The sequence below is a fragment of the Varanus komodoensis genome, unplaced genomic scaffold (genome assembly GCF_004798865.1).
Source record: "Varanus komodoensis strain SLA01 unplaced genomic scaffold, ASM479886v1 scaffold2, whole genome shotgun sequence".
Classification (NCBI taxonomy): domain Eukaryota; kingdom Metazoa; phylum Chordata; class Lepidosauria; order Squamata; family Varanidae; genus Varanus; species Varanus komodoensis.
The window spans coordinates 3,353,320-3,368,217 of NW_025335568.1; the positions used below are offsets into that span (position 1 = coordinate 3,353,320).

The window sequence follows — 14,898 nt, forward strand, 5'->3', positions numbered from 1 at the left end:
GCCCTGCCTTCCCCCTTGCCTTGCCCTGCCCTGCCCTGCCCTGCTGCCTTGCCTTGCCTTGCCTTGCCTTGCCTTGCCTTGCCTTGCCTTGCCTTGCCCTGCCCTGCCCTGCCCTGCCTTCCCTGCTGCCCTGCCCTGCTGCCTTGCCCTGCCCTGCCCTGCCCTGTCCTGCTGCCCTGCCCTGCCCTGCCCTGCCATCCCAGCCCCGGCCCTTTGGTCCTTTTTCTCCTCAACTCAGCAGCCACCTCCAGCCCATCTTCTGGTCGCTACCCTGCCTTTGTCACCAAGCATTGTTTACCAGATTTGGTGCCTGCTCTCCAGCCATGGCAAAATCTAACCCCAGCTACAACCTGCTGCTCAACTCACTCATGCTTGGTGGTGCACGCATCTTACAAGGACCAGTGTAAAGGAATCTGCAGCCCCTGCCTGTTGCATTCACACAGCAGCGAATGCTCCAGGAGCAAAAGTCTCTGCCTTTCCCCAGGCTGGACCAGTTCCTCGAGGGGTGCCCCGGAGGGATGACCACAGCCACGCGCAGGGCAGTGCTCGGATGGCAAGCAAGGTGAAGGGAAGTCTGGCCCTTCATGACATGCCACATGGCGAGGAACTGCAGAGGGCCTCCGGGGGACACGATCTGGCAAAAAGCGGGGAGGCTATGGGGTGTGCTCACGGATTTCACCAGGAACCCACTGCCTTCCCCAGTCATGAGTCAAGCTCTGGCCCAGGCTGGCCACACTGCACAACGCCACCCAGAAACACAGGCAGAAGGACAAACACGGCGCTCCGGAACAGCAGACGGAGGCTCTCGGTCAGGAGCCATCAAACAGCCAGCGTGACCTCTCGCACGCGGCCATTTCCAAGCCCAGCGCTGAGAACGTGCAGTAAAATCTCACCCAGACGCAAAACAGGAGATGCTCGCCTCCCTGCTCCTGCTCGCCTTCCCGCCCCGCAGCCCTCCGTGCATCTCACTCCTCTTTGTTTCGTGCGTGCTTGATGCAGGACTGAATTCGCCGCTTTGCAAAGCTGCGGGCAGACACGGGGAAAGCACTCCGGGGCTCGCTGCGCGGCTGGGAGCAGCCCCACGTGCCCCCCGTGCCGCTTCGGAACCGCTCGCCATAGTCTTTGCAGCCGGCAGCCATGCATGACTGACAGAAATCCTGTTCCGGCAACCCCAGCCGCGGCGCCTCTCATCGCGGCAGGACAAATGCCGGGTGCACAGACGGAGGCGAAAAAGTCTGCGGAGTTTGTGGCGGGGGTTTGCAGGCACACGCCTGGGAGAGCTTGGCTGCTCCTGTCGCTTTAAGAATGCTCCAGCTGTTTCGTGGCCAGGCAGAGAGAAGCGGCATTTAGGAAGTAGGCAGGCAGAAAGCAGCTCAGGGCTGCAAGGAGAAGCAGCCAGACCTCGCTCTGGGAAGCCACCCAGCCGCATCCGCTCCAGAGCGCGCCCCCCACCCCGAGCGGAGCGGGGGTGCCATGGAGGTCAACTTCAGCAGACCTGAAAGGGCAACGGATCACGCCTTGGAATCCTGAAGCGCTTCGCCGCTCACGCGGACGCACACCTGCACCTGCACCCGCGCCCGGGCGCTGCCGCCCTCCTGCAAGAAGTTTGCACGGGAGAACGGAGGCGACCCACTCGCTAGACTAGATCTGGAAGTTAGGGAGAGATGAGCAGCAGTAGGGACCCGCGCGAGCCCTTCTGAGCCTGGCAACCGGGATCTATCGGGCTGGGCTGGGTGGCAGCAGCGATGTTTCCAAGCCAGGAGCGAGGCTGGAGCCAGGAGAGCGGTGTGGGATTCGTCGGCATTTGGGACTGAAGGACCGGGTGCTGACTTGTCCTCTCCGCAAGCCACTGCCAGATCGGAGGACAGGCCCGGGAATATGCCCAGGATGAAGGGGATCTTGTATCTTCTCATGCTGATCCTGACAGGTGAGTGGGCGAGAGCTCGCTTGGAGTGACTTCCCAGTGCCAGACTTATCGGCCGCCAGCGTGGCATATGGTTCGTGGATCATTAATGCCTGCCCGGCGGTGTGCTGGATTCCCGTGAGCTGTGAGCCACGGCTCCCTTTTGTACTCGCCCTGGACCTGTCCGTAGGGGCAGGGGCCGGCCCGGGAGGAGAGCGCCTGTGCTTCAGGGACAGTGGCCTGGGTCCGGGTCCCAGGTCCAGAGAGGGGAGCTTGCGAGGTGGCGAGCTTCCCCAGGAATCGGTGGATCTGACAGATCGCTCCCCACGCAGCTCCTTCTGATTGCCTGAATCACCCTCCCAATGAGCATGCATGGAAAGGTCAATTTCCCCCCCACCCCCCCACCCCCCGCCTGCATTTGCCACTCTTCAGCGGCCTGATTGTGTGGGCGAAGGGGGCTTTTGAGTGGGTGACGAGGGGGCGAACACAGAATGGAAATGCCTGTGACCCTCAAGGAAATTAAATGGGAGTCATTCTTTTCATCTGGCTTCATGTGGTCGCTAGCGACAGATAATTGCTCTTTCAAAGCAAGTGGCTGGTTTATTTCTGCTTTTCGGAGGGGTGAGTGGGTGAGCTTGCTTCACTGGACCCAAGCACTGAAAATCCTATTTGATGCGCACGCATCCCGTCCAAACCGAGGGGTCTCATAGGGGGAGCACCGCATGTGTTTACTTTCAAGGAAACCTCACTGCTTTGCTCCTGAGCGGCCTTCCAAGTTCACGCACTTTGGATCAGGGCATTTGGACTGTCCTCCGACACCCAAGTTGTCCAGGTTGCCACTGAGGACTTTGGAGTTGACAGAATGGAGAAAGGGTTCTCTCGCTCTCTGCTTCTCTCTCTCCAGCTCCCTCTTCCTCCACCACCCCCTTCAAATTGCATACAGGCTTCCACACTTGCTGGAAGTTCCAGGGAAAGAACACGATCTTGTTTCTTAATTGTGCACAATCACTTATGTCATTGACTGAAGTAACAGCTCTGGCTGCTTTGAAACCTTGGCTGTTCCTCCTCCGCTTGACTCCTTAGAATTGCCGGCATTGAACCCTCTGCTTTTCATTGCTGTGCAGAAGGGTTTTCTCATGTGGAAAAGCAGAGGCTGGTGGTGGGGAGAGAGAGGCAAGACCCCCCTCCTTATCCTGAGGGGTGGATTGCAGGAGCTAATTCCCAATCCCAGACCCAGGTTCCTTGTATGCAGACACCATGGTCTGGAGAGGAGGGGAGTGTGTGTGTGTGTTCCATGCGCAGAGAGAGGCACGGTTGTGTTTAGATGCTCGGTGATCAGTGTGGGAGTCCAACAGCAGTGCTGAAAAGAATGAACACCCTGGTATAAGCTGTTGCAAGTTTAACTCAGCTTTGTCAAAATATTATTTCCGAGATGTGGCAGGCAGTGTGCCTTCCCCCACATGGCACCTCCTTCCGAAGGATCGTCCCTGCGCCTGGTGTGTTTTGTGGGAAGGGTTTGGGGTGAGGTGGCCCTGCAGTTCCACCCGGGGGATGAGGCTGCCTCTGCGAAGGAGCCATGAGTGGGCAAGGAGCGGGGGTTGGCTGCAGATTCCGTGTGGTTCCGGTTTTGATAGGAGCTTGCCAAAAGCCACCCCGTACTTCATAACTGGGGTGGGGGAACATGCAGTTTGAAAAACCGAAGAGGGGAGAAAACGAAACGGAGCGACTGGTCCATCGAGGCAGAGGTCTTTCCATGCTTGGCTCTTCAAAAAGCCTGCACTGCTTCAGCCCCCCGAGCATCCGGCTGCATTCCTAGTTCTGAGCTGGGGCTGCAACCTTGTTTTTCTGAACAGCTGCATGATAGGAAACTCAACGGGATCCCTCTGTCCCGGGAACAGCAGTGCCGGTCTTAATTTTTGGCCTGTGCAGATGGGTGAAAATTTCACTCCAGTTTGGCTTTTTAGAAGAACTTCTTAAGGATGGCTCATTTCTTCATGAATGGGATGGGAAGTACTTGAGACTTTGGAAGAATCAAGCATGGGAAGAGGCAAAACTGATGCGGTCGTCTGTCCTTCCCGGTGGGCTGCTGGACCAACCAGAGGGCAAAGCTGAAGGAAAGGTCATGATGGTCTAGAGACGGACGGGTTTTCTCCAGGACACCCAAAACTCTGCTGCTGTGCTGGCCGTGTTTGCATCCTGCCTTTCTCCCATGGGGTACTCAGGGCAGCCTGCTCACAGCAAGCTGGGCAAAAGATGGCAACTGCCCTAAGGTCACTGAGTGGCTTCCTGGAGAACCAGGCTCTGGACTTGACTCTTCCCTGGTCCAAGAGCTTCTGCCCACGCTCAGTTTCACACTGGAGATTCCACACATGAATCCAGGAGCGTGTAATTCTGGTGATCAGGGGCACTGAGCCAATCTGTCCCATCCTGGGGCTCTTTCCCAGCTGTGCTGGACTCCATCTCCCACCTGTGGCTGGCTGGGGCTGATGGGAACACTGTGCTAAACCAACCCATGCGACTCTGAAAACTGCCGGCAAGTCGTTCTACATCGCACAACAGCTGTGGGAAGGAGGACTCTGTGGTTCCCAGCGCGCAGGGACCAGCCTGTGGAAGGTGTGGAAGGGCAGTCTTCCACAGCCTCGTGCGCACTTGGTAGAGGCATGAATCGTGCCCACTTCCTATGGATTCCTGAGGATGTACTGAGGGGTGTGGAGGTTTAGGGCAAAGCAAAGATTACCTTAAATCCATATCTGGCAGCAATGGCTCTCTTTTTTACTCTGGAGTAGACACAGGGTCTTCTAGCATAAATACTGGCTGCCCTGGACCACCAGGGGGAAATGGTGGCTCTGAAAAGCCCAACTTGGGCTGGGGAAAACGTGTGGAAAGGGGGCTCAGTTCTTTCTTTTTGCCCCATACATCAGGGTAGGCAGCCGGTAGCCTCCAGGTGCTTCCCATAAGTTGTCACTGCCGTGATTCAGTGTCAGCGATTCTGGGAGCTGCAGTCTGGAGGGACCCCGGTGGTCTGCCATGGCCCTGTTGGACTGGGAACCATTCCGTCCCATCCTGCAGGCATCTGGGAGGGTCGCAGCCCAGTGGCAGAGCTCCCGCTTTGCTGTCGAGTCCTTGCATCCCGGAAGAACATCAGAAAAGTCCTGCTGGATCAGACCAATGGTCCATCCGGCCCGTTCTGTTCACAGTGGTCAACCCTGGGAAACCCACAAGCAGTAGAGCAGTGCAATGACATGCCCCTGCACATGTTCCCCAGCACCTGGTGTCCCTGCCGCCTGTGGAACTGGAGCACCACAGAACGAGTCGCCAGTGATAGCCTTCTTCTCCAAGCATTTCTCCAGCCATCTTGGTGGCCTGCACCACATCCTGTGGTGAGATCCATACATTAACTCGGCACTGTTTCATAAAATCATCGGAGAGTAGTGCTGGAAGTGGCCAGAGGGCCATCAGGTCCAGCCCCCTGCTCAGTGTAGGACTCCAAGCTAAAGCATCCTTCTCGGATACCTCCAGGGTGGGAGAACCCTCCACCTGCCTGGGTCATCCGTTCTTTCTGATGTCCGGCTGGAATCTGGCTTCCTGTAGCTTAAGCCCATTATTATTCTGTGTCTTGTGGAAGAAGGAAGCATAGAGAAGTCTTCCCTTGATCTGTCCTGAATCTCCCACCGATTACCTTCATGGGATGACCACACTTAATTCTGGAATTATGAACATGGGAGGGATCTCCGTCGCCACCTTCTCCACACCATGGCAGCATTTTGTACACCTTGCTTACTTCCGCCCTTCCTCACCATTTTTCTAAGCTAAACCATCTCAGCTTCTTCTCATGGAGGAGAAGCTCCAGCCCCTTAATCATTTTAAGGAGCAATCCTTCACATGTTTAGACAGGAAAAGGCTTGCTGCTCCCAGCATGTCCTGGCCCAGCTGTCCAAACACAGATAAAATTGCAACTTTGGTCACCTTTTCTGCACTTATTTTAATTGTCCTTTGCAAATATTAGGAGGGCGAGTACCCGGAGGAGGGCTTTCTCTGCGGTGGCGCCCCATCTATGGAATGCGCTCCCAGAGAGGTCCGCCTGGTGCCGTCCTTATTTGTTTTTTGGCACCAGGTGAAGACCTTTTTATTCAAATGTCATTTTAATTGCTAAATTATTGAATTAATTAGGATTTTAAAATTTTTAGCCAAGAATGCACTGGGGGGTTTTAAATGTTTTTTTTTCTTTTAAATTGTTATATTATTATTATTTATGTATGCTTTGATGTATTCTTTGTGAGCCGCCCCGAGGCTTTGTTGCAATGGGGAAGGCATAGAAATGTTTTAAATTAATAAATAAATAAATTCTCCAAGCAGAACTGGGAAAAATTCCTGTCTGGATTCGTGGAGAATCACTGCTGCTGGGGAGCCAGACAGATCGAGGATCTGACTTGGTCCACATCGGGGCAGGTAGCCTTTTGTGTCCCTGGGCACATTAAGTAATTGGAGAAACTGTCTTGGGCACTAGCACAAAATGGCTGCCATGGGAGGCATGGCAGAGGGCAAGTCAAGTACCCAAAAGACTGAGTTCACGGCAGAAGTGAACCTCAAAACACTTCTTCGAACCCACAGTTCTTGACCCAACAAAACCTTTTCCACAACAATTCCAGCTGCCTCTAAGAACATGTTAATTATTTTTATATTGGGGGAGGGGGTGCCAAGAAAGGGGCCCAGCGGCATAGAAATGTTCTAATAATAATAATAAAAAAAAATTCTGCCCGGCCCTGGTCTGTCAGTTTCCTGCATGGCACGAAGCCTAGCTTGTCTTGCACACGACTGTCGCTGGGGATTGACGTCCACCAGCCTGGCCACCCCTTCTGCTCACAGCACTCTTATGGCACCCCTGTTTGTCGATGTACTTATTTATTAACTTTATAGACCACAGCCTGAAGCCCTCATGAGGGTGGGGTACATTCCATCAAAATCAACAATAAAGTAAAAGAGTCCATAAAATTAAGCAAAGTTACAATGAGGACAGGTATAGCAGCTGAGAATATCAATTAAAATATGTGTAATATAAAACATACTCTCTCTATATATATATATATATACACATACATACACACACACACACATATTTTCCCATCATTTTAATGTTTAACTGGTTTTAAGCAGGGTTTTATTTACTGGAAGTTGGATGCTGTGCTCTATTTTACATTGTGTTGCTTTTATTGTAATACCATCCTGAGAAGTTTGAAGTGGACTGTACATAAAAGCTTTAAATAAATAAATACAATTAAATAATTAATTAATTATTAAAATACCTAGAAAATGGGATAGTCAGGGCGACTTTTTTTATATTTTTTATTTATTGTTAATTTTAATTTTATATTGTTATTTTTGTATTTTATTGTATTTTATTGTGTTGTAAGCCGCCCCGAGGCTTTGGCAAGGGGCGGCATAGAAATGTTTTAATAAATAAATAAATAAATAATAGTCTTCACCGGGTGCCAAAACACTAGGAAAGCAGGTGCCAGGCAAACTTCCTTGGGGAGCCAATTCCAGAGGTGAGGGGTAACCACCAAAGAGAACCCCCTGCCTGTCATCCCGCTCACCTCTTTGGGGGAGGGATCTTTAAGAACGGCCTCTGACTCAGATCTTAAGGAACGGGTCGGTACATGTGGGCCAGGGCTGTCCTTCAGACAGCCTGGTCCCAAGAAGGTTAGTTACCATCCTTTCCTGAACCCATAACAGAGCTTATGAAAATGCTGACCAAAGCCAGCCGAAGTTTAAACTCCTGCACCGGCTCCCCACTGGTTCTGTGCATCAAGTAAATCCAGACCTATGAGCTGGACTGATGGAGCAAATCAAGCGTCCTGAGCAAGTTTGTGGATCTGCGGGATCTGTTTGGCTTCTGGCCGTAGAGAGAAGAGGAGCAAGTGAAACCTGAAAGTTTGGCTGCCGTGCATGTACATCCACCCGTGCCTGAGCCTTCACAAGGCCAGGTGCTCAAATCTTCAGGGTTGTCATTGCAACCTTTTTGTGTTTTGTTTAGTCACAAAGTCATGCCTGACGCATCATGACCCCGTGGACAACATTCCTCCAGGCCCTCCTGTCCTCCACCGTCCCCCGGAGTCCCCCCAAGCCCACACCCACCGCCCCAGTAACCCCATCCAGCCACCTCATCCTCTGCCGCCCCCTTCTCCTTTTGCCTTCAATCCTTCCCAGCATCAGGCTCTTCTTCAGGGAGTTGTTCCTTCTCGTTAGGTGGCCAAAGTCTTTGAGTTTCACCTTCAGTATCTGCCTTTCTAAAGAACAGTCAGGGTTGATTTCCTTCATTACAACCAGAAAGAACCAGAAAGACAGTTGTTTGGTGGCTTGACAAAAGATGGAAGTACTCTTACAGCACCATAGTTTGAATTCATAGCTTGTGGCTGGAATTCTGTGGCCGTGCCTCCATGATTGTACAAATTACACTGAAAAATCACAAATGTGCAGACACAGTCCTAATCATTGGAGCACACTCAAGCTCAGGGGATTATGGGGTGGATTCCCAACTGACGTGAGGAGACCCTAGCGCCGAGCACAGCTGGACATGCGAGAAGGCAAGAGAGCGCTCCTTATACTTTCATCCATCCCATCCCCTACTCAGGAAAGCTTCTTGCTCCTGGTCCTGGAGGTTCCGTCGGTCCTAAATGTTCTCTTGAAAAGCAAATATCGGGATTCCTCATCCTCCAGAGAGGAGAGGGTTACTGTTTTAAAATGGAATCTGAGGATGTGATCAGTGGCTTTCAGTCTTACATGTCACCCTGTGAGCATTGGCTATAAAATAATTCATCAATTGAAATTATTATTATTATTACATTGATGATGAAGAACTAGCCAAAGAGAAGCGGTTTTAAATCTCATTGGCTTCAATGGGAAACCACTGAGTACATGCTGTTCCCATTGAAATCACTGGACGGAAACAGTGCTTAAGCTTTGTCTGAATGGGCGTTGGTGCCGAGAAGGGGAGGTATCATCCGCTGTAACATCCGCTGGGAATCAGCCTGGCTCCTGACGTCATTACATGGCACATTTGTTGTTAGCAGCTAAGAAATGCCATGGCGAAACAGGCGGCGTATAAATGTTTAGATAGATAGATAGATAGATAGATAGATAGATAGATAGATAGATAGATATTTCTTCATCTCCTGCCTCCATCAGCATGTTGAGAAACCAAACACTGAAAATATTGAGATCTGCACAGCGGGAAGGAAGAACTTGCCGCCGCAGCCCCGTGCCCTTGACAATGCAATCCCATCCTAAAATATCCTGCAGGTTAAGGTAATTTTCCTCTGCAAGAGGATTAGCGCATCCTTCACAAGAGAGGTGTGTTCCTTTCCCCTCAGGCAGTTCCCTCTCTGCTTCTCCATATGTTTTCTTGCTCAACGCAAGGTGGCACAACTGAAGAACTGTGAGTATACAGAAGGCTTCTGTAGCACGGAAGGAAGACTCTCAGGAAAATATTGCATTTTCCTCGCTCTAAAACAAGGCCATGAAACTGACTATAAAATGCTGGAGGAGATTCTCGGAAGGGTGGCCATGCTGAGCACCTACAAGGTTCCGCAGTCAAGGGATCCTGAGCGCACAGTAAATGTTTCGTGTAGAAAAACGTTGTGTGTATTCCTGCTGGACTGGAGTCCGGTTGGTGGATCCTAGAGGTTCTGGTATATTAGCCTGCCATGCCCTGCTCTAAAATTCACCTTGGGTTGATTTTGAATGGACAGCGGCATTGCTCGCGAGAAGAAACACCTTATTTTCATGGCATATCATGCTCTTTTTATGCTTCTGATATCAAAGCATCTGTCTACAGTGTTGTTGTTAAATTGTGCATCCTCTCACAAAACATTTCCCTGCCACAGGAAAAGGCCGAGATGGGTAGCTTTTGTTTATGCGTTGCCTCCTAGGCTGGCGCTTTTACAGGAAAAATGCTGCTGTCGAACTCTCTTTGTTTCTGCTTTGTCCCGGCTCAAATTAGTGCCTACACAAGTAGCGGGGCCTGTTAATAGTTGCAACGCAAGGTGCTCAGCGCCTGTGCTGGCATTTTTCCTGACAGCCGGTTTTCTCTGCTTCGTCTTCAGCTGTACCTGCTGGGCAATTCTTCGAAGACTTTCTAATCTTTCTTTGTGAAGTTGCGTCTTCCCTGAAATAGCAGCGACAAGGTGACAATCAAAAGCAAAGGCAGACAAAAGATCCAAGAATTAGAGACTCGTAGATCTGGAATGAGCCTGAATATCTTTCCTTTTGGAGTGGTTTCCAAACTTTCTGGTCCCAGGGGGACTTTGCCTGCTGGGTACCTCTGCACAGCCATGAAGAAAACCCACTGTGTGGCAAAGGATTCTGGGAAGAGCCCTGGGGATCCTGGGAAGAGCCCTAATGTTCCATCCATGGAGGGATCTGGCCAGGGATCTGGCCAGACTTGGGTTGGGTCTTCACGTGTGCACAGAGAATGCGCAGAGTACCTTTATTTATTAGGGGTGATCTCTGTGTTTTGTGATCTGCCCTGGGAAAGTTGCTATCCTTTAATCTGTTCCTATATCCTTCTGCTTAGGATTCCTAGTTAAAAACCCTAATGCGAGTTCAGCATCGCTTTTCTCCAAGGATCTCTCAAAGACTGGCTGTGCAATCCTATGCGGAATTGCCTTGAGATCATGCTGAATTCAGTGATGTAGGCAATATATTTTGGAGGGCTTTTGTTCATAGGGTTGCCATAAATCGGAGATGACTAGATGGCAGCAACATATGAAATTCTCTAGGGCTTGCTCCCAGGTAAGCATGCATAGAATTGCAGCCTACAGGTGTGTCTGTAGACATGACTACTCAGAGGTGACTCACATACTTGGTGTTGGCTTTGAAATCGGTGACGGAGAGGCCTTTGTGGAGCTAAGAATACACTATGTAGGTGATATGATACATAAGACACAGGACTCCAAAGCAAGACTAGCAACAGGTGTGCATCCCATTTATAAATTTATAGATTTTAAACATACGGCTTTTATATGAACTTACAACATTTATGCATGCTGTTTCGGATACTCCTCTTTGTGACAGCAGCTCGTGTTTGATGCCAGAGCATTTCATATTCTAGAATAAGTTTTACATTTTTTAAGCACTGTGGGTTTATGAACTGGATGCATCATTGTTGGTCATTTGTTGTGCTTGGCAAGAATTAATTCATGGAACCACATAAAAACGAAGTCTGTTTGAGCAGGTGGCGGGTGGGGACAGGGTCCTGGAAGTGTTCTCTAGTCCGCAGGCCAAGCTAGGGTGATTCTCACTGTGAAATGGGCAATTAGGCGAAAGGGGCTCTTTTGGGGATAAATCAACAGCAGGTATCAGGGGCCTGATCCTGATATGTGCTCAGGTGGGGGTGGGGAGTTTCAAGCCTCTGCCCCTTGCTGTGAGCCTGATGTAGAGAGGGGGGCCGTGCCCATTTCCCGTAGGGAAATGCTTTGATCAGCACTAAAGGGCTCCTGCCATTCTGGTGGGGGTGGGGGCTGCCTATTATTTATATTTAAAAAAGAAATGTTTATAGAATCCCTGATTCTGCGAATGTCCTCGGGTCTCGAGCATCCGCTTCCATTTGTGGGTGGCTGGAGAAGCCGCTGCAGCAGCTGTGCGTGGGCAGTCCTCTTTTTATCTTTACGAGACCCTGCAGGGAGCTGAACTTTGGGGGCTGGCTCGTGTACCCCATGAGCCCAATGCCAGAATGTTGTAGGTTTCAGCTAGGGGGCCAAATCCCATTGCACAGAAGCTTTCGGAGACCTCCTTCCTGCAGGGGCGGGGGGGGGGGGGAGGGATGACACCAAAGGGCCATATCCCGGCTCAAACAGGTATGGCCATTAATTCAGCCTTAGAAAGGCAATTCAACTATTTGGAGGGACTAGGAAGCTGCAGCCAACCCACAAACTGCCAAATGATGGGTGGTCTGTGGAAAGGGGTGGGGATAGAGGAACCCCGGATGGCCCAGTCAGGACACCTGGCTCTACCCAGGTGGGTTCTGGATGGCCCTGACTCTCAGGACACCTGGCTCTGCCCAGGTGGGTTCTGTTGGGCCTCCAGGCCTGAGCTGAGACGCTTTATATGCTGGCATTTGGGGCCCCGCCCCTTTGGTCTTTGGCTCCGCCCTCCATGGCAACGAGGCCCCGAGAACTCCTCCAGAATGGAATTTGGCCCCTGGGCTGACGGAGGTTCGGCACCCCCACTTAGGCCGTGCAAAGGACTCCACACCCCTCCGTTTCAGTCCTGAACATTTATTTGCCCGTTTGTTTTGGCTTGCCTGGCCAGGGAGGGAGTCTTTAAACCTGTAAATGGGTCTCGCAGCTCATTCCTGATGTTGCTTTTGCAGGGCGGGTTATATATTTTCCGAGCTACTTTGAGTGACTCCGTTTTTTGGGAGAGGAAATGCAAGCAATACATTTCTTAAATGAATAAGCCCATCAATCAATCCTTATAACAGGCTGGTGTGATAAATCTCCTACTGGGGAGAGAAGGGGCCTGATGGGGGGGGGGGAGCATCCCTAAGGCCACAATTCCATGCATGTTTTACCCTGAGGAAAGTCCTTCTGGCTGAGGCATGCTGGACTTGCAGGCCTTTTTCTGCCTCAGCTGCCCTGGGATTTCTCCCTGGGTCTCGCAAGCGGTCTCTGGCCAAACAGATGTTCAGACCGGAGATTTCCTTTGTTCCCAGTTCTCTGTCTCTTCGCTGCTGCTGAACACTTTTGGCCAGGTGAAGTGCTTTGCACATTCAAGAGAAGTACCATATAAATTACTGTAATGGTAATTATTAAATTCCCCCACACTGCTTTGATCCCCCAGTCTACAAATGATCCCTGCTCGCACAGAGTGCCATTTTATGTCCCTTCTCAGACCCCTTAGAAAAACAGCTCTTTTCCTCTTCATAGCTTCTTTTTCCCTGGGCTATCGTTTGTTACATACCATAACCCTGTAACTGTATAATTCATCTTTCTAAAAGCCTTCTGGGATGCTGGTTGCATGAGAAATGCTATAAAAACAGTTGTATTTTATCTTTGATTTATTGAGACCAACTGGCGAAAACGTCTGGCTTAGCGGTACCTGAGCAATTTGGGTTGTTCCAACGGGACTTAGGTGACACCCTTTTACCCCCGCATGCGTGCGTGTGCGTCAGAAGATCTGGCGGAACGTGGACACTTTGAAGTCCGTTTTATTGATGTTGGGTAGGGTGCCTCTGTGTTTCTCCTTGGAATTTAGTGCTTCGGTTCATCTCTCATATTCCATCACTCCCCACAGAGTGGTATTGGCAAGCAATGATTTAAAACTGTGCAGACACACAAAATTGCTAAGATTTATGCCTTAAAGACTCCCTAGGGGGCATTCCTAGCTGGACCCCTTTCTTGGACCAAGAGGAGAGGCCAACAGGATCCTGGAGTTCAAGATTCATCAATAGTCTTTCATCAGCACATAATTCTGTAGCGCTGGCAGAAGGTGGCGAGGGATTTCTCACTGCCATCCATTTCGGGGCTTGAGCCTGGACTGGGCGTGTACATGCAGACCCAAAGCTGCATTCAGTCTGTCAGTGCAATTAAGCAAAAGGTCCCACAATTTACTAATCTTGCCCAGCTTTTCCTGTACCTTGAGCAAGTATGAGAGGAACAGAAGGAGAGGAAGGTGGGAGAGAGAGAAGGTCTCTCAGGGGGATTTCTACATCTAGACAAGGTTGGAAGAAGGACTGTTGAGAATTCAGACTCCCGCTATCCTTTCCCAAACACGAGAAGAGTTTAGCATCCTTTTACACCACGGGCAACCAGACACCCCTGTGAGAACCCACACGCTGAACATGAGGGCAATAGCACCTGCCCACCCATGTTCCCCAGCAACAGATGCATATGGGCATCCTGCCTCTTTCTGGAGGCTGCATAGAACCATCAGGTCTAGTAGCATGGCCAGGCTTCACTAATTGCCTTTTAAAGCCATTCAGCTTGTCAGCCATCACCACACCTTGTAGAAGTGAATTCCATGGCTTCACTGTGCCATCCTCGTGAAGAAATCCTCGTGTCCGCCTGAATTTCCCATAGTTTATCTTCAGGGGATGAACCTGGGTTCAAGCATAATGGAAGAGGAAGGAAACCATGCCTCCCTATCCATTTTTCCCCATGCCGTGCATAATGCTAGAGATCTCTTTCATAGCTTTTTTTTTGTTCTAAGCTAAAACGCCACAGTCATTGTAAATGCTTGCTATTTTCTTTCCCATTCTCCCGGCGTTGAGAGCTTTTCGCAATCCTTTATTTAACCATCCTGAACAATGTGGTGCCATCATCAAACTTGTCCACAACTCCCCTCCCTAAAGGGACATCTTTTATGAAAAAGCGCGAGGCCTCGTACAAATTGCGTCATGTTTACTTTTCTCCATTGCTGGAGCTGACCATTTATTACCACTTTCTGTTCCCTTTTCTTTAATAACCGGTTACTGATTCATAAGAGGATTTCTCTTACCACTTCAGATCCCTTTTAAAAATTGACATTATGCTGGCCATTTTCCAGTCTTCTGGCACAGAGACCAGCCTTAAAAATAAATAACATATTTTTTTAGAAGATCAGAAAACTCATGTCTGAGTTATTGAGAACTCCTGGGTGGGCACCAGGGATTCGTCTCTTTCCCATTTGTCAATGCAGCTAGAAGTCGGCACTGTGTCTCAAACTCCCTTCCAGAAACTACCGGATCAGGTTTGGGTTTGGGCATCTCCCCTTCGTTTTCTGCCGTGAAGATCAATGTAAAGAATTCACCCTCTTCTTTTTCCTCTGACCGTTCCTAGCTGGAATCTTTTGTGCAAGTTGGTCTCCCTCTGTTCCTTTTGTGCAAGGCGGCACGCATAACATTTCTCCAGGACTGGGCAACATCTGGCCCACGAGTTCCCCCACCCTGCAGGGGGTCTCTGCCCCAGGGCCCTGTTACCACCCTCTGCCGTTCCCCTTCCCCCAAACATTAATTAAAA

The 14,898-nt window shown here is 50.4% G+C and overlaps 1 protein-coding gene across 1 annotated transcript in view; it reads left to right on the forward strand.

The window, feature by feature from the left end:
• Window positions 1–1,900: 1,900 nt before the first annotated feature.
• Window positions 1,901–14,898, forward strand: part of GFRA4 (GDNF family receptor alpha 4) — a 106,404-nt gene continuing 93,406 nt past the window's right edge. The window contains exon 1 of the mRNA XM_044428468.1: window positions 1,901–1,927. Coding sequence (XP_044284403.1) covers window positions 1,912–1,927 — 16 coding nt within the window. The 5' untranslated portion in view covers window positions 1,901–1,911. The remainder of the gene's footprint in view (window positions 1,928–14,898) is intronic.